The sequence below is a fragment of the Fukomys damarensis genome, unplaced genomic scaffold (assembly GCF_012274545.1).
Source record: "Fukomys damarensis isolate Sample0158 unplaced genomic scaffold, DMR_v1.0_HiC HiC_scaffold_10, whole genome shotgun sequence".
Taxonomy (NCBI): domain Eukaryota; kingdom Metazoa; phylum Chordata; class Mammalia; order Rodentia; family Bathyergidae; genus Fukomys; species Fukomys damarensis.
The window spans coordinates 38018779-38045363 of record NW_022900922.1 but is presented as its reverse complement, the minus strand read 5'-3'; the positions used below and the strand labels follow the sequence as shown (position 1 = coordinate 38045363).

Genomic DNA, 26585 nt, shown 5'->3' with positions numbered 1-26585 from the left:
CTTTTTCTGCTTACTTGAAAAAAAGTATAAATAAAGAGATAACATTATTTAAAAACCCATTCCAGGTCTGGCAATATAGTTCAATGACATTGTGCCTGCCTGGCAAGCATAAGGTCCCAAGTTCAATTCCTGGTAACAGGAAAAACAAAAAAAATCTCTCCATTGATCTGTATGGAACTTATTTTTTGCCCAAACTTGCTATATTCAATGACCACAGAGTGGCAAGCACATATTTTTCAGGTAAGCTGCTAATCATCCTGTGGCTGCTGTGAGTTGAGCACGTGTGTGTGTGTGTGTGTGTGTGTGTGTGTGTGTGCATGCGCGCACATGCGCGCATGCCTAAGTACAGCAGAAGCATTGCTGTGGTCATGAGGAAAGGAAGAAAGGAAGGAGAGGTGAGGGTCAGCAGGGAGAGGTTTCTCTGCAGGTCCTCAGCAGCCCCGAAGTGCGCTGGTGCCTCTATGTAGGCTTGAACCTAAAAGGAATCAAAATTGAGATGTTTCCTAAGGATTTGAGCTTGAGTCTTTTCCTTGGCTTCCTTCACTTCTGAACAGCTCAGTGGGGAATAAATCAGTGCTAACTTTAGGAAAGCCCTGCACTAGAGAAGAGCAGAGTATTAACCACTGAGGTGAGGCAGTGGATGGAAGATGGCATGGGTGCCAGGGAATGACACGGCTGTGCGAAGCAATGAGAGGGCAGGGGCACAGGGAATCAACCCAAGTGCTGCTGAGCAAAAAGCCTGGACGCTGAGCTGGTCAACAGTAAGTTGGTCAAACGATATAACCATCATCTGTCCATTTTACAGGAACTTGTGTACCTGGGTTATTTTTTCTATTCCCTGGAAGTTGTGCTTTTCAAAGTACTCTGCTATATTCAGGAAGGTGTGCCGTTCTAGATAGCAGCAGTTACTCAGGACTATCAGAAGCCGCTGCTCCTAAAACCAAAAAGATGTTGAGAAAATTACATTTATAGTAAAAACTTGTCAAGTGTTATTGCTTATTAAGTTTAATTATAATCTTTTGATCATTAATATTCAATGCTTGGCTTCTCTTAGGCTGCTTCTTTCCTAACATTAACACATAGAGAAACATAAGCCAATCCCACAGTTCCACAAGTTGCTCATTTTTACCCAAGACAACAAAGAATCAAACAAGGCTGAGCAGCAGCTCCAGGGCACAGTACTTCCCTGGCGTGCACAAGGCTAGGGTTCCATCCCCAGCCCTGGAAAGAAAAAGGGTCAAATGATGCTTCCTTTAACATGCTACATACACAAGAAGACTACACAAGTGGCTCTTCAAATAACCAATTTCTGAAAATGTAGACATTATTAAAAAATGACCTACAAATTTTTCTTAAGTTGGAGGAGAATGATCTTCCATATTAATGATTAATGGGTCCTTCAAAGCCTTCAAGAATTTTCTGTGTGTAGAAATAGCTTCCTTTCAACAAGGAAGGTCCCAGAGGGCAGCAGCCTCACCACAGGAAGTGGTTGGGTAGCCAAGGAGAAGGTAGAGTCCCACTTGCTGCTACATTTGCCAGGCTTCTGTTCGCCTAGTTGAAGATTGGTCAGACCACAGGCTGATGAATACCATGCCCCTTTACAGTTCAGAAGAACTATTTTGTAAATAAAATTCCAGGAATGTCTCTTGCTGCTGATGCTGCTGCTGCTGCATGTTGTGGCTCACCCAGGCGTGGGTCCATTGCCCTGCAGGTGACCGGTATTCTCTGGAACAACTTGACTCATCTGGAGCCTTCACTCAGATCCTTGACTAAAACTAAGGCTAAGCCACTTTCCAGGAAAAGGCCTCACTCATACCTGGCTTATTCTTTCTGTACAGACTCAGAATAGCCCCCAGAAAATAGTTCAGTGTAGAAAATGTGGAAACAGATAGATTCCTGTTCTTTGAGGTGTATCTGGACCAAAGATGAACAACAGTCTTTGAACTCCATTGCCAAGCAAATCTTAGGCCTTCCAATAATTTAGCTCTACTTTGACTGAGATCACTGTTGAGTCAAATGTCCCAAGACCAACATTTCTTTATTTAAGATGTTCCTATCTTTATTTATGGCACGGTATAGTCCAATCTCTGCACTTTTTGGTCAACAATTACAAATAAAATGTTAAAGAATTATCAAAGTACTATAACTCTAAGGAAGCAAAGTTGCCCTAACCCTGAATTAATCTGTGGATGAAACACAGAATACAAAACAAGGCCAGGTCCAGTAGAGTAATCCGGTGTACACGGCCCCTTCCCCACACCGAGTAAATAAATGGTAGGAGTGACCTGAGACAGAAAGCAGTGCTCCAAGTGGCCTGGGCATGATGGCAAAGCCACACTTCCCTCTTGTCCCAAGCCTGGTGCAGCCATTAGGCAGTCCTTTCAAAGCAAGTAAACAAGACTTTTCATCAGCTATACCAAAATACTGTATTCCTCAAAGGTCTGATTACTTTTTCTTCCAGAGTCCACCCTCTTTACCTAGCAGACCAAGTCTGCTGGCAGAGAAGAGTTTATTTAGCATACCCCTGTAACGCTGTAATGTGCAGGATTCCTCTTCAACAGAGAAACCCCTGGAGTGGTCTCATGTCTCACTCTTCGTGTATTTTTGGCCCAGGCTGCTTTATTTCGATAAGATGAAATAAAACATGAAAGAACAAGTGGACCACGCAAATTCTTAAACCAGGATGCGTAAAAAGAAGCTTATTAACGCCTCAGGTAGAGATGGTTTTTGACAGGGGCAAGTCCACTGACTTAGAGAGCACTGAAAATGAAGACACGTGGCCTGCCGTATCGCTTCTCTGTGGCCCAGGACGGGCACAGTAATATGCCCACAGTGACACGGAAGGGTCACCCTGCGGTGTGCATGGGAATTTGCTCACTTCCCACGGCTGCCTCCTTGCTGGGTGGCACAGACTTTGAGGACATCTCAGTCGCTGGGAAGATGGGCAAGGTCTAATAAGGCACCTTCTAGGGGGCCAGGAGTAGGAGTTGCAAACCCAAGAGCAACTCCGGGAGAGCACAGCCGTACTGCTCCAGGGCACTGTGTCAGGCAGAGACTGAGAGCAGCTCTGGGGTTGCTGAGAGCAGGCATAACGTGCATCCTCAGGGTGCTGTGTCTGTCCCCTCTGAGGACCCCAGGATGAGGAACGCGGCAGGCTCAGCATGGGGGGCACATGAATACCTGGCGGGCAAATGCCTAGCTGTCTCAGGGGTCAGTGAGCCAGGCAGACAGCTACGACTTCAAACACTGGCACAGGGACCCCATGTGAGCCAGGCTGGTTCTGGAGCCTGGAACAGGCACAGCGCCCGCAGCTGGAAGAGCTTCACCACTTCCAAGGAGCTCTCCCTCTTCCTGTGCCGCCCAGCGCACTTCCTCTCTGCATCCTGGAAAGGATCGTTCAAGCCCACGGCGTGGACCCCCACCAACCTTCCTGCCTCCAAGGACAATCGGCCAAGCCACAGCAGCCATAGAGGTGGCTCTGGTCCAGCCCAGGACTGCCACGCTGGTCCTGTTCAGCTCAGCTACTCAGCTCTCCTCGGCGAGACATTTGTTCTCCATCTGTCCCGGAAACGCTGCTCTCCTGGGATTTCCTTCCAGCTCAACCACTACTCCTTTGCAGAGTACTGATGCCTCTATTCCCAGTCATCCCCAAACTACTTCCTTCTCTTGTTCTGCGAGCTGCAGGGCAGCTCATGTCCTCCTCTGCAGCCTGACCTCTGTACCACTGGAGAGGATGCAGCAGGAAGCCATGTGTATGGGCCATGAGCTCCCGAAGCCTAAACTTGGCACTGCATCCAGCAGGCCACCATGCACAGAGAGCGCGTACCACTGTCCCCAGAGCTCTGGACACAGCACCCTGGCACTCAGTGCTCATTTCTGTGGAGGCCCCACTGGCCTCATCTCAGGGTGGTTTGGGCAGCACCTTGGCAGGACTCCCTGCCATAGCTTTTGGGGGGACTCCAGCCACCATGAGTCTGGCTGTCCCACAAATCAAATGCTTATTCTTTCTTTAGAAGCTGTTATCTCAGTGAAGGCTAATGTTCTCTACCTAGTCTTTGGAGTAAACCTAGATAATGACTAATTACTTTTACTAAATTACATTTTTCTTAGTTTACCAGGCCCCTTATTATTTAGGAGTTCATAGTAGTAAATATAACAATTGCTAATAACATATGACAGGAAACTGTGATCACACTTCTGTTTTTAAAGATATACATACAACACATCATGAGAGGAGTATTTGAAGAAAATCTGACTTTGAATTTCAACAGCTAAATTTATAAACACGGTATCATATGTATGTGAATCATCCCTAAATACATGTGTATGTTAAAAATACACACATATACATATGTATACACACACATAAAATATATACATATAAAACAAAAACAAATATACATGCATGAGATAGGCATATAAAATACACAATAGACTTGTATAAACATGAAGTGTGTGTGTAGCTTCGTGGTGATCTGATTTTGTTTTGGCTGTGCAACTTGCATTCAGGAACTCACAGGATACAACAGAGAGAAGCAGAGCTTCTGCAGCCGAAGAGAAAACAACACATGGCAAATGCCCGCCTCCCTCCCCCAGATCAACTTTCCAGGGCCGGGCAACAAGGAGGGCAGTTGTGGACACCAGAGAGCCTGCAAAAATGGACTGAGTCCAACTCCAGCTCAGAAGCTCTAAGTGTAGGATATGCATCAGGGTGTTTACTACCTTTTTCACACAACAAAGTATAAAGCAGTCTCCATACCACGTGCCACAGCAGGGAGGCAGAAACATTCAAAGAAACATGTAACAGTCTGTTCACCATCTTACTCACAGAAGTCAAACTAAAGTCTTCATGGACGCTCCCAAACAGATCAGGAGAAGAGACATCCCCCGAGAGACTGCACAGAGAAGAGAAGAATTGCAATGAAAGCCCTGAAATTTAAAATATAGTGAGCTACATGTAAATATGACTTTAAAACATCCTGATGAAAAATTAGACAACTTCCTGTAAGTTTTTATGTTTAATTATAGCTCAAAAAAAGCAGCATGGACTATCAACACAGCCATATGAAATCTGCTCTTTGGTCTCTTCAAAACTGTCTTAATACAGTTTAAAAACAAATCACCCAAGGGGAAAATGTCAAATAATACCCAAATAGTTAAAATATTTTTGCTATCAGAATTTCCAGGGGAATTTTTCAAGCTCAATTTCATAGTAACATAGTATCGTCAAGAAATTAGATGATAACTCATAAGTGACCAGAAGCAAAAAAACTGTTGGTAGGGCAAGGGTACAATAAATCCACAATTTATAGGTATAAAAGAATCATGAAAAAAAATACCAAGCAGGACTTATTTCTTTAAATTTGACAGACTTTAGAATTCATATAGAAGAGTAAAACCATGAAAATAGAAAATATTTCAAAATTGGTAACAAAAGGATGCCAATCTGAAAAATATTAAAACAGCACTGAGTGATATAACATACATTTGAATGAATAGAATGGAAGTTCAGAAAAACAATGCAGTGTACTAGAAATCAGTGATTCATTAAACAGAAATTATAACAAAGCAATCAAAAATGACTTATTGAATTAATATCAAGGTTCTGATTACACTCCAAATTCTGGCAGATTAATAACCCAAACATGTAGAATCAAATCAAAACCTAAAAAAACTAAAAGCTTACTAGGTCTCTAGAGAGGTAATAGTTTTATAAACTGAAAAGCAAAAACCAATACTAGGAAACAGACAAAAAATAAAAACACCCTCAGACTAAGATTTAAGAGGACTTATTTTTGTGTGGCTTAATCTGTGTCACACTACATTTAAAGTACAGTGAAGTTACATGTATCAAAGGTCAATCAGAAAAAGTGGACTGAAAAGGAAGCTAGGCGTGGTGGTGCATGCCTGTAATCCCAGCACTTGGGAGGCTGAGGCAAGAGGATCGCTGTGAGTTCAAGACCACCAGCCTGGGCTACACTGTGAGTTCAAGTCAGTCTCAACCACATAGTGAGACCCTGTCTCAAAAAAACCAGACAAATAAAAAGGAAACAAACATCTGGCCTTGCCACCCCTGTCCCAGCATCAGGACCAAGCTCCATCCAGGCCTGGTCTGCTCTTCCACAAGAGAACCAGCATCTCCTGATGCCAGACTCCCGCACGCTTAATTCTACACCATTACTTATGCAGCCCACTCTTCTGGAAAATGAGAAAACCTGCTCAAATCTCTCTCGTGAGGCTAAGTTCAGAGGATTGAGAAACTGGACAGAACATAGGCCATGTATATAAAACTGTGACTTTGCTACAAGCAGATGATCTCTCTTTCTTGGAGCCTTAGGATATAAAACCAAATCTATAACCTGAGTGTACATTTTAAATTCTCTTCAATGCATCAGCAAGATTAATTACTTACTGTGTGGTATCTACGTCTGCATCAGGCTTGGTGCTCAACTGTTCCAGGCAGTATATAAAAACCTAAGTCGAAAATAACAAGTTCTAGTGACCAGAACTCTCTCAGTTATTAATCTACCAGGACATCAAAAACTATTTGACATAAATTAAAGTAGAATTCTATATCACATGAGAGAGTTGAGGTGGGAAATGCATTAACTAAATATATATGATTTACCTGCACATAAGCTACAGAAATATAGATCTCAGCCATACACAATATACAAGCAACACAAATTAAAAGCATCTACATTTCAATCACTTATGACATTCTTAGCCAAGTGTGGTGGTGTGTACCTGTGATCCAGCTCTCTGGGAAACCAAGCAAGGAGGCTCACTAACTTGAACTCAGCATAGACAACTCAGTGAGACCCTATCTCAAAAAATCAATCAACCAATAAATAAATAAGGACTGGGGATGTAGCTCGGGTGAAGGGTCCTGGGTTCAATCCCCAGTCCCACCACACAAAATAAAATTCTTGAATATCAAGAAATTATCTTTTCCCTTCTCTTATATACTCACTAACATGCTCGTCTTTATGTACTTAGAAAGCACTGGTCCACATTAGAAAAAGCTTTAAATAAAATACAGACAAATAATTATCATTCTATTTACTTTGTGATCTAATGCAAATATTATGGAAATATGAAAAAGGGAGGCATAATATAAATGAAACATTTGGGCACTGTTGTAACAAGCAAGAATTAATCCTATATTACCTATGCTGCCCTAGGACTGAAAAGAGTGCATGTGTTGTGTACTGACTGACAGACCCCTAACTTCAGGCTCTGGCACGGCCACCCTCTTGTACTACCTGCATGATGCTGATGCTTAGCTGGCAAACGTCCTCCTGTGTTTTAGGCTGTTGAAAGACCTACAAGGAAGCATTTGAACAAAATGTTTGGACTTTGCTAATAAAACCAAATGTTTTGCTTCTGAGTTAGACATAAAATGCAGAATGGCTGGGATCCTAGTAGCCTCACAGTGGCCTCTGGCTTGGGAAGACAAGGCAGCCCGTGCTGGCACTCAGCACCTGGTCAGTGCTCCATGCTGCACACCAAGTACTGGCCCTGAGGGGCTCTGCCCAGAGCACCCCCACTCTTGTGTGTGAGGGCCCCCCAGCTGAGCACAAAGCAGCATGTCCATGTTGTTACCCTACATGAGACCCACAAGCAGTCAAGGGGCAAAACACCACACAAAACCCTGCCAGTGTGATTCCCAAGGAAGGGCTGTCGGCAGTCTGGGGCAGACTCACGCTGGCTTCTCCGGGCTTGCACTCTAAAACACCTTTCAGCGACTGCAGTGAATGTGAAACACACTGTTCAAACTGACATGGCTGAAAAAGAGAAAAAAAAAAAAAACCAAACAAAAAAACCTGTCTTAAATTCCCAGACAAGCACTGGCTAGGAGACAGGTTTAACCAAGTGAGCAGGGACAGAACCTTGCAGTCCTCAGACTTGAAGAGGATCACAAATCATCTGGCCCATAATAACAAGATTACAGCATCCTACATCTGTCATATGCTTTGTACTTAATATTTAAAAAGTGGGGGAGTCTTAAAACTGAAGTATATTTAATTCATTAAAACAGAACTCAATTATAAAAGTTTTCTTTAAAAGTCTACTCTTCTGAGAGACAACCGACAACACGATAAGGATCCAGTCTAACAAGCTCGTGTTTTAAGACTTCCTCTGGCTACGTGCTAGAATGAATGAGGTCATCACCAATGCTCCACATCTCCAACAGAGTCCAACAAAATCTAGTGTTACCGATATCGACTTGGAGGAGATATAAGATCTTTAAATCAATCAGTCATTACAATCATTTTCTATATGAATTACATCAGAAAGTGAAACTTGAAAATATGTCCAACCAATGGCATTTCACGCTAAGCGTGAACATACCCTAACACCTTGTAAAGTTTGACTCTAGGTGACAAGACACCCAAGGGTGAGTAACACAGAATTCTCATTAGTTATTCTAATCAGGAGGTACAACCATGAAAGTCACATCAAAAACAGGTTTTTAAAAAGTATAGAAATAAAACTGTAGTAGAAAATGATACAAAGCACCATGACACAAAGGAGTAGAACTCAGAGAAAAGTGTGCTGGGAAGAGGCAGCCCTGAACAGCATGGTCGGAGAAGGCCCTCCAAACTCGGGTGCAACAGCAGCTGTCCCCAGAGCACAGGAGGATGGCAGCACAGGACAGAACAGGGCTAACTAAGCACATGCAAGGCAAGGGGGGGTGCTGGAGGTGCAGGTCACACGAGGTGACCTCTGTTCAGCCAGCCAGCTCTGAGGAAAGCTCCACAGGAGGGAGACTGGACAGCCTCTCTTTAATATCCACAGCGTATCTGTTGAAAGGTTTTTTGTTTTTTGTTTTTTTTTTTTTTTGGAAAAAACTAAGAGAAGAAAGGAAGTGATAGTACATATAACCATCAATACACACTATCTAAACACATCCATGTGTACAGATGAATAGAGACAAGTTTGCTTTTTTTCTTTAAAGGAGTCCTGGTTTAATGAAAGTGAAAATAGTGCCTCAGCATCATGGTATTTTTATCACTGCATTTTGAAACCACCAGAAAGCACCAAAATGAATATTTAAAATGAAGTACATACATGGAGAGGTAGGGAATACTTACTGCACAGAGAGCATTTACTGAGACAACACATTCATTAACATCCAGGGTGAAGGAGGCCCTGGGTTTGCTCCCCAACAAAAGAAGTCTGTCAGAGGACTGACCTTATTAATTTGATCTACCTCCTCTGGCAGGCTCAAAAATAAAAACATATGAACAATAATAATTATAATACTAAGCATATATCCAAGACCCTACTGGGGCAGGTTAAACATGTGTATACCTGATGCTACCGGTACAGAACTGGGATGGTTCCATTAAGATCTGGACCAAACTTCCTTAATGTCTACACCTACATTAACAAACGCATGGGCAGGGAATCCCAGGCAGCTCAGGGTTAGGGTTCATTAAACTGGGAGTAAATGACAGTTTCAGAAGATACTTTTTCTTTGCTCTGAAAGCTAGGAAATAGCACTATCTCTGGGCTGTCAGTGAATCACCCAACTTGGCTGACTGTAAGAAGTTATCATAAATCATTCCAGTTCTTCTGAAAGAAGAAATTCTCAGTATTATCCAAAACGAAAAACAGCAGAGACCATATTCAATCTGAGAAGAAAACAGGATGCTTTCAAGTGAAGTGTTTAAACCAGGAGTGGTGGTGCACGCCTGTAATCCCAGCACTCAGTAGATTGAGGCAGGAGGATCACTGGGAGTTCGAAACCAGCCTGGGCTACATTGTGAGTTCCAGGTCAGTCTCAACTACATAGTGAGACCCTGTCTCAAACAAACAAACAAACAAACAAACAAACAAAAAATCAAATGAGCTGTTTAGGAGGAATGCAGTGAAGTGCTAATCAGAGATCACAGTCCAGCTGAAAGACAGCCACACCACGAAAAGGAGGGTTCCCTGTCCCTCACGGGAAAGAAACCCACAGGGTGGCACTATGGGAACATGGAGAGGTCAGTCAGAGGCAACGGTGCAATGGAAGGAAGCCTTCAGAGTCTCAGAATCATACACACATTGGATCGAATTACTCAAAGCTGTAACCCAGACTGTGCACTAAGCGTTGATTCACCTATTCTCTTAAGAAAGGTGGGTAGGAGCTCCCAGAGAGCTGAGTTAGCACCATCATGGCCACCGTGTCAGCGGCTTTTGTGGGAGGCACTCAGTTACAAGTGCTTGGCTGGCCTCAGACATGGTGAACGGTGGTCGGTCGCTCACGGGGCACTGGGCCCTAGTGCTTCCTCTCCCCTACACATGCGTATGAGGCTTGCAGGCTGCATGCACAGTGTGAAGAAGGAATGGGAAGTTACAGCTGCAGTAAGGCAGTCAGGTTGCCCTTCTATGTCAGAAGTGGACCACAGAACAGCATATGAGGTGACCGTTCCAGGCATGTGCCAGGGTGCACTCACTGGGCCACTGTGCATGCCAGGAACACCAACCTGAAGGACCAAGGCCAGGATTTATTTCATGTCCTAGTACTGAGTTTCTGCCCAGCTTTTTTAGTTTTAATGAAACACAGAACACTGACAACAGCAACTCTATGCTCTCAAATTGAACATGCCAAAAACTACACCGAGGCAGGTGTTAGACACCAGGTGCTATGGTAACATGCTGTCTAATCTGCTCACAGCTCCCTCACCTGGGCACGTTAGGGGAGTGGTCCAGTGATCCCTTTGACCTATCATTTAAGTTCACCATGGCAATGACAACAGAACTATATGAAAAAGCTTTGAAAATATAGTTAAGGTATCATGTAAACTTAAGAAACTATCATTAATGTAACAAATAAAAGTCCTGCAAGTTTGTCCAAAGATGCGCAATTTAAAGTGCTTTAAACCCACAGTATCTCATCTGATTCTAACCGAAGGCCCGGAGAAAGGGCTCTGCTCCTGGTACCTGGATGACAGCACAAGGTTGGCAGACACAGGCTCTGCTCCAGGCAGGTGCAGCGCAGTCCCTGCCACCAGGCTGCCTTGGGACCGTGATGGGAGCCCACACAAATACAGTGAACTTCAGGTCTCCTAGTAAGCCACATTCAAAAGTGTGAAATAAGTTAATTTCAATATAATTTACTTAATACAATATATCCAAATTTTTAAAATTTCAACATGTGACCAATGTAAGAAGTTGAGATATTTTACATTCTGTCTTTTCATGTATTTCAAGTGGCTGCCCAGCTGGGTGCTGCATACCTTTCTATAAAGTCCTGGAAGGAAGGAGAATTGGCTCTTGCAATTTTTATATAAATACCAACAACTGTGACTAACAGAGTAAATCCAATCAGTTAAACTTAAAATACTTTAAAATATATCAATAATTTAGTAAAAATAATAAGCTTTCTTAACACATTTACAGCACAATTTAATTTATAAAAATTTTTTTTCTAATGTACACTGCCACTTAAAGTAGCTTGTATTTGTAAGCTTTAAGACAGAGCCCTGAACTTTGGTGGAATGGAGCAAGGCCCAAATCCCCCAGCCCTCCAGGAAGAAGTACAGAGTCTGAGGAGAAAAGGGAATAGCAAGTGGGAGCTCTGCTCCTCGACAGCCTGGACCATCACTGTTTTGTAAGTCTGGGCAGCCAAAACATTTTCTTCTTGATACCTTATCTAGGTGGAAACTAGAAGTTGTCTCCCCAAAATGTGTTTTTTCCCTTCTTGCTAAGGACAAGTTCAAACTGGAAACACCAACTGCTCTTCTGAGATCACCACTGCCCACCTCTGCAGCTGAGGCCACACACAGGAGGATTCTAGTCACACTATGCAAGAACATTGGCCAGCTTGGGCTCGTGGATAGAGCAGGACCTTTACCTGGCAGGCATGAGGCCTGAGTGACCAGTGCACTGGGTCCCAGAGAGGAAAGGGAGAAGCCTATCAGGACAATGAGAGGGAGAAAGGAAACCCTGCCCTGTGAAGCAAAGGCCAACCTCAGCAACATGCACCTTGAGACTGCTGGGGGCTTGTAAGCCAGGAGTGAGAACAACAGCAATCAACTGGAAAGGTGGCGAATCTGAAGGACAGACCAGGGTCACAGTGCTGCATCTGCAGGGGCACTTGCTTTTGCTTATTTTGTTGTAGCTCAGGGGTTAGCAATGGCATTCCTTCCAGCCAGCTTTTTTCAAAATTTCAAGTTGCTGAGCAGTATGGACTTAAACACAATGGATTGTCTTAAGAGTTACGCAAACAAAACTGGTGTCACAAAGGATGAAGGCAGGTCTCACGAAAAGACACACACTGTTTTCATTAATTTTTAAATATTTGTGATAAAACAAAACTGACTCTGAGAAGAGAAACCTCAAGAAGCTTCTTTTTTTAATTTGTAGAACAACCTACAGGTTCCAATGTACAGAGCAGATACACCTAATTAATACAACAAGTCATGGGCTTTAGATAGAATGGACACTAATACTAATAATGGAAAAGCATTTCAACTTACGAGGGAAGTCAGTCCTTCATTATCAACAATCCAGTCCTCTTTTTCAGCTAATCGTTTTATTTCTACAAGGAAAACAAACACAAGTATTTTTATTATAATTATCTCACTGTATGTTACAGCGATAAAAACCTATAAAGGTTATAGTTTTTAATTATTTTATGCAGGTTTATAAAACCTTGGTGAAAATAGGAATATAATATTAGTCCATTTGAAGATTTAAATATGTATCCTTCACTGAATTTTTCTAATATAATATTAATGTAAATAAAAAATTTTACTGCATTATGCAATTTGAGAGTTTTAGGATAGGCAGGTCCCACACCCACCTTCTGCAGTGTGCTGCAGTGTGACCATCACACAGCGCACGCGGAGGTCCAGAATGAGGTCTTGGATCGTCTGTAGCAGCTCGTTAGGGATTTCCAGGGCAGTCAGGGACTCGTAAGTGAGCCTGGAACATAGACAGACACAAGGCATGCCGTGAGCAGATGGGAGCAGATGGGAGCCCAAAGCCACACCTGCCATCGCTTCCACCCTGGACTGCTAGGCAAGAACAGCATGCAGGAGACCACAGCAAGGATAGCAGTGCTGTGACGGTGATGCGAGAGGAGCAGTGAGAAGCTGCTGCAGTGCAACCTCCGCATCAGGACGTGTAGAAGCTGCAATGCCAGGAGACAAAACCATGGAGGCAACAGGAAGGGAGGAGAGGAAAATCTTTTTTTTGCCTGTATCAAACATTGTATCTCATACTGTGCCCCCTCCCCATCCCCCAAGCAAAGGAGCAACCGCCTCTTCTGCTGACTCACCGCAGGGTCTGGATGACATGGGTGAGCCACTGGCCGGAGAGCTCAGCCTTGACCTCCCAGCCCCCATACTGCCAGGCCTCCGCCTCCCGCATGCTGAGGGGCAGCAGGGCTCCACGTACCAGCTTCACCAGGGAATGCATGACTTCTTGGATCATCTTCTGGAAAACAACAAGTGAAACTGCACTCAGAGGCCATCAAGCTGGTGAGTCACAGGGTTTGTGTGAATGTCAGACCACCCTCTGCTCCTTGGATGGGTGTATGTGCCTGGGCATCTGCACACACTCCTGGGGGTTTACACATCCTCCTGGGGTCTACACACCCTCCTGGGATGTGCTCACCCTCCTGGGGGATCTGCACACTCACCCTTTGCTTACCTTGAAATCAGTCTGCCTCTGTCTTACGTTCTTTGATCTTTCAATCTGGCCTGACTTCTCGGCAGTCTTAAAAATAAAAAAGAAAAACAAAACATATTAGCTGTCTTCTAGAAGTAATTAAGGAAAATGAAAGATGCATTAGCAGTTGCCAGGAGAACATGGAACAGAACCTGAGTAAATACAGTACTTAAAAAATAATCGAGGCTTTTGATTAGAAATTAATTAGAAAATCTTTCTTATTCTAATACGGAGTCATTTATTTTTCTAAAACTTTTCAATATGATTTCCGTAAGTAAGCCTAAGAATTAAGTTGAAACTGCCAACTCTAGAGATGAATTTCCCACATGCCATCTTCATCAATAATTCTACATGGTTACAGAACAATACATCACACTCAACATTCTAGTACAGAAATAAGAGAGTAAACTCTACATTAATATAGAGTAATCCTACAGCATCCACTCATCCCCTTGGTAAATGATTTCAGCTGTCATTTTATTAAGCAAAAATTATAATTCACTGCTTTTAGGAATCTTACAAATAATTTGAGAGAATACAATGTATGAATAATTTGTTTATAAATGTTTTCCTTTAATTTGTAGAAGACTGCATTAGTTAAAAGAGAAATCTATTTATCTGGATTTGTTAGCTTTTAATAACAAGTAAAGACTACTATATAAAACACCACAGATGGGTAAACTTAGGAAATTTTCTAAATAAAAAAGCGATAACAAAATTATACTATGTACAAGTTTGACACTTCGATAACATAATATAAAAGTTATGCCTTAAAATTAAAACCTCATATATTATAAAGCAAAAACATGTCCAGAGCCCTTTCAATTGAAGATCAGCCACACTGAGATGATACTGACTTCACATTAACTTTAAGATCCAAGTGTTTAGTGTGTGCATATCAACATACACATGTATAAACATGCATATAAATCTCATCTCAGCAGAGCCGTCTGCCCCTCCTGCAGATATTCTTTACTTTGAGGCCTTATTCATTTCTTTCATAGCTGTCTCTAAATTCAGGATTACTTTTTGAAAATCTACTTTGGTTCTGTCTCTGGGGGACTACACTTCCTATAGTATCTGTATTTTAGGATGTATTTATGCATACCCAGTATGCATACCTATGTATATGTATATATGGATGTGCACTGTATTCCACACATATAGTATGCATGCATATGTGTGTACATGTTTATAATGTGTATACCATGTATAAACATACATATATCTACACACTGTGTGTGCAAGTATATATGTGTGAATGTATGAGAAAGTGTGTGTGTGTGTTGCAAGTTAAGACTATGCTTTGCCAGAACAGTTCTGGTCCACAGAATAGGCTGCTCATGAATGTATGATGACACCTACTGGACAAAAGCTTTATAAAATTCAGACATTTGTGTCCAATACAGGCAAAGTAGAGGGGGAGACGAGTGAGGTGCAAGGCATGCTCCTTGCACTTGTTAATGAAAAGTTACTCACTCACCAGTTTAACTGGATGAAGAAGAGTTAAACATCACCAACACAAAACATTATGTATGGTTTGCCCTATAAGTTCCCAACCTATGGTACATTTTGATTTACATGAGTCATGCAACATTTTAAAATGTTGAGTTCTAATGTTCAACAATTATATGACATGTCTAAAGGTGAGATCTTTATTATTAACCATTTCGTTAACTAAAAACCTTAGCTCTTTCCTGCACACACAGACCAAAACTCCTTTGTGGTAAGGCCAACGGTAGATTTCACTGTTCTGATTCACAGGTTACTTCAAATGGCCCCCGCTGGTTTAGAGAACTGACTATTTTCTAAACTGTTGGAAATTTCATCAAATTCTTTAACGGACAGAATGGTTAATAATATAAGATGGTTCTATCAGAAGAAAAAGAAATTTTAAGTAATTTGTGTTTACTGAAAGGTCTTCTGTATAAAATTAAATATCAAGTATCAAAAAGCCCAGAACTCTTCCCAACATTTACTTATGTTTCTAGGTTTCACTTATAGGCTGGCAATGAGAGGCACACTTTCAACTCTTCCACTCTCTGCTACTTCTACTTCCTTCCCTCTGGTGTCTTTTAAGCTTTTCAATAGAAGATGGGTAATCTTAAAACATGCCTAAATCTGTAGCAATAATTATACTTAATTATTATTACTATAAATCTTGAAGAAAGCATTATTAACATAAATTGGTAGAAACAGCACAGGCACATCCACTTCAGTAGAATAATTAAATTGTTTTTTCATTCTAATAATACCATTGTCCATGAGACCTGAAACAGGTCATTTATTTCACATCTACAATCAAATATTTTATCTATATACTCTTAACATAACTGGGTACAACCTAGAAGAAAAGAAAATACATTCCCTTTTCAATAAGATACCCCAGATCAAAAACTTAGGAATTTTATGACTGACAAACAAGGCTCTAGCCAACATCCACATTCTGTGTTGCCCAGGTCCAAAGAAGCAGAAGTAGTCTTTGCTTTGGGAAGATCCCCACCTCTCCAGGGCCGTGTGGAGTGCCCGTGAGACAGGGAATGGAAACATCTTCTCCACCCTTCAAGTAGACCTGGAGCAGCCAGAGGAAAGGGTTCTAGAGACTTTGGAGCACTGGATGCGAGGCCATAAAGAGATGAGCCCACTGCAATACCCACCGCAGATGCTCCTTGACCTGGGCTGGGGCGCTGCCCTGATGCATTCACCGTGATGGAGACAGTCTGAGTGGGAGGTGCATGGGACACACGTGGCCTGTGGACCAGATCCCTCAGCACCACAGGCCACAGCACTGCACCGGCTACTTCCTCACAACCCCGCTGCCACCCAGCACAAGAAAGGATCGCGTCCATCACAGACCTGGAAAACAGTCAGCATCCAGGGTAGAGTTTCTATCGGATGTGCATCACTTTTACCCCATTGTGACTGGAACACACTGCAGACGTGTACATTATAAAGAAGACACTGTGTAAACGTGTGATGCGGGAAGATATACAGGTTTCTAAACCTTTCTGCAGGCGGAGACAATGGGCTGGGCTGCATGATCTTCAGTGCTCTCCCACCAAGGAATCCATGTTTCTGTGGATGACTTTGGACCTGTGCAAAGCCATCAGCATGCCTCCTCACTTTATCATTTCTCCACAGCTTATCACAAGACAATTTCATTTGCAGCTGGCCTGACTAGCATTGTACTTGCTTCTGAATCCTTGAAAATGTTTCATTTTCTCTTTCTTCAGTTGGTGATCTCATGTATATTCCTTTTAAGCACTTGTTGAGAAAGACGCCCCTACTACTCTCTTCAGAGATGAGAAAACAGAGTCCCAGAACAACAGAAAAACTTGCTCAAGGTCATTCGGCTACTGGGGATTAGGGCCTTATAAACCTTTTAAGTCATCTTAAAATATATGACAATGATTAGAAGGTGTTGGCCCTATATGTTTAAAAAAAAAAAAAAAACTAAAAAAATCTAAAATTTTCAAGACCAGAAATGCAGTAACATGGCTCTACCCATAGTCAAAGTCCCACACATACCTCGCTGAAAAGGCTCCCATTGACATAGGAAATCCAGAGTTTCCAGAAGTTAGGTAGCTGACTTAAAACAAGCTTGGTCAATTTTTCAACAAATGCCACCCTGTGGGGAGTTTTGTATCTCCATGCTAAGGGAGCAAAGAATAAAACATTATGAATATATTTTTGAATCAAGAATAAAAATCTATTTGAACATAGCCAGCTCTTGTGTGGTCTGGCCTGGCTTACTATCTAAACCTGTGTGCACGTACATTCTTTCTGTGCTTACACACTCCACCCATGCATACACGCTCTTCCTGTACACATACATTCCACCTGTGCACACACAACCTTCCCATGTGTATACAGTGGGACTTCAGTTCACAAACTCAATTCTTTCCATGTTTCTGGTTACAAAACAAACTGGGTGATATTACAACATTGAACCTAACCACTGACTTTGATTCAGTTCTTGTTCACTTGGTTTATGACTAATATCATGAAAAGAATCAATTTTGTGAACCAAAGTACCATGTACACTCTACCTGGACATAAACACTCTTCTACCCAGGTACACTACACAGGACACACAGACTCTTCCCCCACCTGAGTATATTTATACATTTTATAGATATACACATACAGTGTACAGAAAGGTCTCACAAAGTGCTCTTTCCTGAAGATTATTCCCAGTCTCCTCAAAATAGTGAAGGAATATTGCCCTTGCACTGACTTAAAAGACGAATTTCCCTTTTTAAAAACCATAAAATAATCAGAAAGTAAAATAAGCTTATTAAATCCATTAATAAGCATTTTAATTGACATAATCACATTAGAAAAGCTAAATGATTATAAATGAGTAAATCAATTCCAAAAGATTCCTTCATCTGAAACCTTTTATGGCAGGTTAATGGTTAATTATCTCGTCTGAGTTCACCACAGTGGGGACGTTCAGACAGCTCCCATGGTGGTGCTCAATCATCAAGGCTTTTGGAAAATAGCTGGGTTCCTGTGGCCTTCTGCCCAGTCAGAGAAAACACTCTTACTTTGGTACCGGGGATCAAACTCAGGTCCTTGTGCTTGCGAGGCAGATGCCGGAACCACTAAGCTAAATCCCTGGCAAGAGAACACTTTTTAAACATCTTATTTTATTTTTTTTAATCACCTGCAAATTCTTTTTAACATACATCTGTATGCAAGAGTCCTTCCCCATCGCTTCTAAGCCTACTTCATCCAAATTTTGATCATCATAACTAATAAATTTGGATTTTTGTTTCTTGATGAATGCTGTCTGTCCAAGCTGTTAGAGGCCAGCTGATATCTCACTGACAAAATAGTGTTCAGAGTAATTTTAAGAAGAAAAGAACTAAGAAGATACGGCGAAAATGTCCTTTTTTCCCCCGCACCAAAAAAGTCACCAAGTATATAGGCTTATGAATTCTGCTTCAATCCCAAAGTTGAGAATGAACCTATTGAACTTTATTCACGCCTATGGTCTACTGTGAGCAATCCTTCATAATGTTCCAATTGCAAGCAATGTCTTGGGGGAAATTAAAACTTGATTTATTTGACTTCCACTTCCAGCCCTGCTGGAGTAACATGAAGGACTGGAAAGCTGGAGGGGGAAACAAAACAAAAGAAACCTCTGGGCCACAAGTATTCTCAGACACTGGCAGCAGGCAGCACTGTCTGTGACCCGAGGAGGCCATCAACCACCCGGGCTTTCTGCCAGCAGTTTCTGGATGACAGAAGAAAAGGAGGAGCCTTTCTGAGCTGGAACGATGGAGATGGAAGTTCAGAGAGGCTGGGATGGCCGGATATGCAGGGAGGAGTTCAGGAAAGGGAAGTGATGTGGGGAAAAATGCTCCAGGCACAGGGGCCTATGAAGTCTTCGACAAGGACAAGGTCATGCGTATGTGGAGTGATACTTCACCATGCCAGGCAAAGACCAAACAGGGAACTGAGCTCCATGGCTCCCACAGGTCACACAGCACAGGCAGGCTTTCAGCTCTCCACACACAGGGACAACAGTCCTTGTCAAAGAATGTGGCCACTGGGCAGAGCCGAAGACCATGCGGTATGTGGTATGTGGGCTGAAGAGTCCCGACAATGAAGGCTTTTCTAGTCCTGCTCTAGCAAAGCTGAGCAGCAGGCCCAAAAGGGAGGACCGAGTTCGCCTTTACTAAACTGCTTTGCTAAAACAAAGGCTGGTACTCTTTAAAGGACAGCAAAACCTAGGCAGTCAACGTGAACACACTCGCAGTGTGTGAGAAACAATACCAAGTAGACACACCCAAAAGCAAAGAGACACAGCCATAGGCAGAAACCGGGCTATGACCATAACTGGAAATCAGAGGACAGCTGGTAAGAGCAGCACCAGTTACACCGCTATCCTGCAACTTTACAAGAGAAGTAGGGCATCTGAGGTTTCTGAGATCACCTGAGCACAGACACCACCAAGCGAGAGAGCAGTACTTACTGTCCTCGCGCCCGGACTGAAAGCTGCTGCCCCTCTTCAGCGAGGCTGTCTGGCCCACATGGCCCAGCACGGAGGGGCGCGCGTCACTCTCCAGGTCCAGCAGGGGACTGTGCAGGCCGGCGTTACCTGGAAGAGAGGCAGATTCCCAGCGCTCTGCGTCTCATGCTATTTCTTGCTCAACTGTTCTGCTTTCTTAAATAAGGCATTTAACAAGTGAAATTGAAGTACTTTCTCTGAAGTGCTTATAAAAATTATGCCCACTGTGGCAGACTGGGATGACTTCGTCCATCCGTCACTCTGCCTTCACATAGCTCTAACTTGGGAATGTACACAGCCAAAATAGGGGGTGGGCTGTGCTGCAATTAAAAACCAGAAGAAACTGCTTTTTGCAAAACAACTCTTTGGCACTTGTAAAGGAGACCATGGAAGTTGGCTGTCTCCCCTTCCTTCTCTTCTTTCTTTTTTTCTAGTACTAAGAATTAAACCCTAGGCCTTCACACCGAGTTACATCCTCAGCCCTTGTCATATTTTATTTTTAGACAGTGTCTAAGTTGTTAAGTTGTCCAGGCTGGGTTTGAACTTGAAATCCTCCTGTCTCAGCCTCCCAGAATGCTGGGGTGGTCACTGACACGCACAACCACACCTGGCTTCTTTTGCTTCTTTTCTTCCAGTGAATTCATCATATAAATTTACATAACACAAATCTGTCACCTCCTCTCATGTCACAATTCACATTTAAATCCCCAAATCTCCTTCTTCCTTTGGGATGTGGGAGCTGGTTCCTCATTTCTATTCCCAATATCAGCCTCCTAATTTGGATCCTTTAGACCCTACCCTGTTAATATTCCAGAGGCAGGAATATTCCTACTGCCCAGAAATTCTCCTTCCCTATTTAGATTAATCACACCCTAACATAATGTTTTTTTAAATTTTTTGGTTTTATTTTTGCAGTACTGGGGATGCGACTCAGGCTTCACAGTAAGCTATATCTCCAGATATTTTATTTTCTATTTTGGGACAAAGTCTCAGAAAGTCACTGCATTGCCGAGGATGAGCTTGAACTCAACAACCCAGAGTGCTGAGGTTACAGGTGCACACTGTCATGCCCAACTAAAAACTACGTTCTTGACTCTTTTATCAGAAATCTTGCCAAAAAAATGCTCGGGATAAAGGTTACACAGTGTTTCGCAACCCAAACTATCCTGAAACTCAGGAAAGAGTTTTTCCAGAATGCATCACAAAAGCTATTAAGAATGGCACCTTACATCAGGGACGCTCATCTTAAGTGGTAAAATTTTCTTTGTGGATCTGCAGATGAATCTCTGACTGCTGCTCTAAGCTCTTCTGAGGAGTATTTGGATTTTCAAAGCAGACAGATTTCAGTGAATGCTCACAGAACATGTCCCATGAAAAGGACACTATAATATTTTTCCTGTGGTGTTGTGTGTGCCCTATGACCCCAGCTACTTGGGAGACTGGGGCACAGTGGTCACTGGAGCCAGCAGTCGGGGAACAACCTGGGCAATGCAGACAGACCTGTTTTAAGCAATACCAAACAAACAAACAAACAAGAAAGTTTTAAATGTTTAGGGGTCCGAAGTGTAATTCACTGGTGAACAAGGCCCTGTGCTGGATCCTCAGCACTGCACTGCAAAAAGAGAAACAAGGGAAAAAGAAAAGCAGGGAAGGGATCAAAGGAGGGAGGGAAAAGTTTCAGGCCTTATTTACTTCTGCTCCCCCTAAAAAGCCATGCATCTTTCCTCTTTGTCCACTAAATTTCTACCTCCCGCCCCAAAGACTGAGTGTAACCTGCAGCTACTACTGCAAGTTGCCTCCCCCTCTGCCGTGGACTGCAGTCAGAGAGCGCAGGACCAAGGCCTGCCATGGACAGCCACACTCTGCCCAGCCCACTGGACCGCTGCCCCCACCTCCTAGGTCCCCACCATCCCTAGGCTGTCCACAAATGAACTCCTCAGCCTTGAGGACTAATTTCAAGTTAGACACTAAGAATTGTTTTTCTTATTTATAAATGGAATTTTAAAGCTTATGGATTTTTAATAATTCAATATTTTAATAAAACAACCCCCCTCTTCAATAAGAACATGAGATGATAATTATATGCTGCCGAGAGTGCCACCCAACAACATTTAACAGGCATTTGTTAAGAATCCCTTCATCCTTTGATCTTCCAATGTCCTCCTATGATGTAACTCGCTTCTCTACTTGACGGTATTAGCTGAGCGGCTATACTTGTAACCCTATAGGTCTGCAATCTGACCAGCACTGTGCTGATGCTGGGAGGCTGCTGTACAAATCACCACTGAGAAAGACCCCACTGGACAACCACACGGGGATGCCACCTAGAAATCCAGGAGCTCTTCCTCTTCCTCGTTTCCAAGAAAACTCTCACTTCCTCCCTTGACTGGCACCTTTATTCCTGCATGTTTCGAAGCCACAAGCTCAGCACGGGTGGCTCCCATCAGGTCAGGAGTTGTACCTCTGTGTCACCTCGCCCTGCAATGCTGTTCTACTGCACAAGGTATGGCGCCAGCTAATTGCTACCCAACAAGTTTCAGAGAAGCAGAAATGAAATTTGTAGGAGAGTTTAGTGGAACTCGCATGCTGACTACTGTGCTGATGCTGGAGATGCATTCCTACATCTAAGATAGGACTTACATAATCCAACATGTTAAAGCGAAAACATGACACTCAGTACACAGTGAAACAATGTACACAGAGAGAAAATAGTATTTTTGCAATTAACTTTTTCTTACATTTACATATGAAGCTTATGGGTAGAAATTTTAATACGTTATTACACTTTAAAGTTTGTGTAGGTGCCACTGTTACAAAGATTAGAATTCAGAAAACTAATATGAAAAATAGAAATTCTCTGACATGTGATACTTTAACAGGAGCCCTGCACACAGCCCTGACCACGTAGACTAGGCAGACGCTGCTCTCCCCAACACGCTGTTCCTTTCATCCAAAAGCAAAAATAAGAGTCCTATGGTGTGCTATTTTACCAGAAACGAGCAGAATTATACTTTGAAGATAAAACCAATGCAGACATTGTAAATATCACTTGTTACAGGGGGGAAACCCCTTGAGGATTCTGACATGCCTTTTAAACTCCAACTCCATGACTGGGTATTTCCCCCCTACAAAATTATTAACATGAGAAATGGTTTTGACAAGAAGTAAGCACTACTATAAGAGAACAAGAGTTAAGTTAAAAATACATGATTTCTGTAAAATATAAAACCAGCAAAGTCTTTAAAACATTTCACAAGAAATCAACCTGTTTTTCAGTGATTATTTTACTTTACCATATGACAGCAATGTGCATGACGTGTTTAAGAGAAAAACACATCGCACTAAGCTCACAGCTGAACAGGCGCACACAGTAAGCCAGGAGGGTGCGTCTGCCTTGTCCTGCGCCCCACACTCCCGCACCCTGCTGCCTGGCTTATCCAACCCGGAACCTTGAGCCCGGAGCCTGAGTGGCTGTGCACGTGCATGGGCGCAGCTGTACCCTGAGACACTAAAGTGCTCACCCACAGTGGAAGCTCTGCAGATGGCAACCAACGCCGTTCTGTCACAAAGCTGTGTTCATCCTTTTCAAACTACTACCAATTAACAGGAATTCCGAAAGGTCACTTGTTTTCTTAAAGCAAATTTTCTCTAGAAAGAAGTTCTTCCTGCAAGTTTTCTGCATGGACGTATTTTTTCCTGCAGCACTAATGATCATACCCAGAATATCCCACATGCTAGGTGAGCATCCTGCCACAATAGATAGAAATTTTTAAGAAGCTTTTGTCAAACAGTAAATTATTTTTAGTTATGATGAAAAGTTGTAACTTCATGCGCTCATTGCCCAACTAACGGTCCCTTGTGCCACTCGGGACGGAGAAGGCTCTGAAGGAGCCCTGCACCAGGCAGTTGCTGTGGGGCTCCGTGGCAGCTCTGAGCCACGGGGTGTTTGCAAAACTTTCCTGCAAAAATTAGTTCTTTAAATATGCAACCTGCAAAAATTTTTAGCTGGAAAATTTCGATTTTATGATCCAAAGTTTGAATATGAAATTTTAAACCACACAGAGGGAACAAAAGGGAAAACACGCTTGTCCTGGTTGCTGCTCCTCCACCTCAGGAGCAGAGAAGGCTGCCTCTGGAAGTACAGCAAATGAGAGGGTGGCGCTTACATGGAAACTACTTCACAAACACACGAAAGACAACAGAAATAATAAAACTTGTAGAATTTTTTATTATGGATGTCACAGCTTGCTACTCTAAAAACACTCAACACCTATAAATACACTCAATAAATGCTTATATTTCAAGTGGTGGTGAACCTATGGCACGTGTGTTGTTTTTCTTTTAAGACCAAAGATGTTAATGTATGAGTTGTTTTTTCTAAACTGAAACCTCAGTATTCAGGTTTAACTGTAGTGTTGGAACTTCATGATAAATAAGTGAGTTTTGGGTTCCGGTTTGGACACTCAGTAAAAGCATCACTGTCACTGGCTTATAAGATCAAAATTATTTCACTATCATCTGTCAGAGTTACCTGAGGAATAGCTGCAGGGCAATTGTTACTCTGGAGACAAATCTTTAAATAGGCACAAATCCTACAGCATGAGTAGTCATTACTACAGTATTTCTAGTTCTCAAATTCTAGACAGTATTTATAGGAGAAACAGTACCAACAATATTCTAGAAGTAAATATGCTCAGGTTTAGCTAAATCTTAACTTCCACAGGTATGTCTGAGTTATAATTTTGCCAATGTAAAAGATAAACTCTTCTCTACAAATGTAAAAAAGGAAAAAAAAATCCTCGTACGCACACTTAATACACATCTACTCGTAGGTCCTGACAGCTGTCAGTATCTTATTTACGCTGTTAAATACTTGCCATAACATGCTAACAACATTCTTGAAAGGAAGTCTCTAATTGTGAGTGTGCAGATATAGTTATAAATTATAAATGAACATAAAATTAGAAAATTGCTTTTGGAATGCTATATAAACAAGAGAAATTCTGTTTCAGTAAGAGAAAAACTGTTGAAAAATTTGTTTTTAAAAGTTGCAGAAGTTATTTTCTTCACAACACTAATGAAACAATCCTAGTCACCCCACACTGTCTCTCATAATTTGCAACGAACAAGTTGAAACTTACACTATATCTTTCTATCTGCGAAATTTCTGCTGGATAAAACTACTTATGCTAATCTACAGGTCTAAAAAGACCTCAGGCAAACCATATGAACTTAAGGATTTATACTAAAACTCTGAATCTTATAATAATCATCTTAAAAAACTAATGAAGACTTCCGAAGCCTTTACAGAAAGAGCTCAGTTTCCAGCCCTATCATGTGTCAGCCAAGTCCTTGCAACTGGAGCTGGGCATGGTTTCCCTATTTCAAAGGCAAATAGCAGTCGATATTTGCTTAAGGCTGACAGGGGCGCAGGACAGAAGAGCCCCTCTGCCACAAGCCTGCAGATGTGAAGCCAGGTGAGGCGCTTGCTGGAGTTTCTCACCCTCTCAAGGGCAGAGAATTTCTCACAGTCGGGAGGTGGGGGGGTTGGGGGGTGCTTCCCTGGCCCGCACTCTCTGAAGGGAGCAGACTTCCTCGCTGCGCGCACACCTTTGAACACTTTCCCGCACACAGCAGGCCCCTGTCCTGTGAGGCAGCCGGGCCACCCACTGTTGCTTGTTGACCAAACACTCAGGGCCTGGAGCCTCTGCCATGAGGCAGGATGGGGTTCCTTTCAAACGCACCACACAGAGGGACTTCAATGCCAGAGCTACTGCGGGCGGCGGAGGCGTATCAAGGCACAATTACAAATCCCTCAGAGAAGGAGACCTGTGTCAACAGATAAAAATCGCTCTTTTTGATCTTCTTATTCTTTATATATGTAAAGCTCGGACATGACACTTCCTCAATTTCAAGGGAATCATTTAATCCAAATTAAAATAAGGACATGATAGCTAACTCACTCCACTCTGGATTCTCCTTAACAGGATCCAGGTCACATTTCTGATGTGTACTTAACTTCACTCAAAAATGATACTTTAATAAAGTAAATGTATTTTAAATGCTAGACTATAGGTGTGATCTTTCAAGAAATATTTATTGGCTGAATGACCAGTGATGCAAGAACCATATTTTGCAAAAACGGTAAGTAAGTAGCTAGAACAAAATTGTATATGCTTTAAGGTACTATATTTTCAGCAGTTACATATAGATTATATAGATTATAGATTATATAGAGAAAACAATCTACAGTAATGTAAGTAAAAGAATTGTTACAAAAAGGACAGAATACAGAATTAAAGTAATTGTATATTCAATATTTTTTAAATGACCAAATAATGGCAGCATTCAATATATAGCTGACATTCACTGTCAAATTTTCTGTTAAGGAGAAAGCACAGGGCCAGACATGAAAAAGTCTCCTTCCAGATGCGCAGTCGGGGAAGACACGGAGAACAGCAGACCCCTGGACAGGACCTCTGACACACCTTCTGGCCTATCTGACCTAAAGGAGACAGAGCACGTGCTGCTAGGTGAACAGAATCTATTAATTGGCCAGGGATGTAGCTCAGCAGCGCTGCTCCTGTCCTGAGTTTGATTCCTGGTACCAGGGAAAAAGAAAAAAGACATAAAGTGGAAGAAACAAGTGCAAGGACCTTAATCCAACTCTGGCCTATGATATTCAACAGCTGTGTTTTACTATACAGGATCAGAAATGCTGTTCTAAAAGTAAATCAAATTCTCCAATCCTAGGTTACTGACTTAAAAAAAATAGTCTAAATTACGAGAATTATGCCTTGATTTTAATTTAGGGAGTGAGAGAACCTTTTCTCATTAGATGTAAAACCAATCTACAATCACTGCACGTAAAAAAAAAAAAAAAAAAAAAAAAAAAAAA

At 42.2% G+C, this 26585-nt stretch overlaps 1 protein-coding gene across 4 annotated transcripts in view; it reads right to left on the bottom strand.

Moving 5' to 3' along the window:
- Positions 1-26585, bottom strand: part of Exoc2 (exocyst complex component 2) — a 133369-nt gene that overhangs the window by 41628 nt on the left and 65156 nt on the right. For all 4 annotated transcript variants that reach the window (XM_010622735.3, XM_010622734.3, XM_010622732.3 and 1 more), the window contains 11 exons: positions 19652-19777; positions 17197-17321; positions 13651-13716; positions 13277-13434; positions 12800-12921; positions 12474-12535; positions 7707-7787; positions 7266-7325; positions 6413-6474; positions 4829-4895; positions 818-934 (listed from right to left, as the gene is read on the bottom strand). In XM_010622735.3, coding sequence (XP_010621037.1) covers positions 818-934; positions 4829-4895; positions 6413-6474; positions 7266-7325; positions 7707-7787; positions 12474-12535; positions 12800-12921; positions 13277-13434; positions 13651-13716; positions 17197-17321; positions 19652-19777 — 1046 coding nt within the window. The remainder of the gene's footprint in view (positions 1-817; positions 935-4828; positions 4896-6412; positions 6475-7265; positions 7326-7706; positions 7788-12473; positions 12536-12799; positions 12922-13276; positions 13435-13650; positions 13717-17196; positions 17322-19651; positions 19778-26585) is intronic.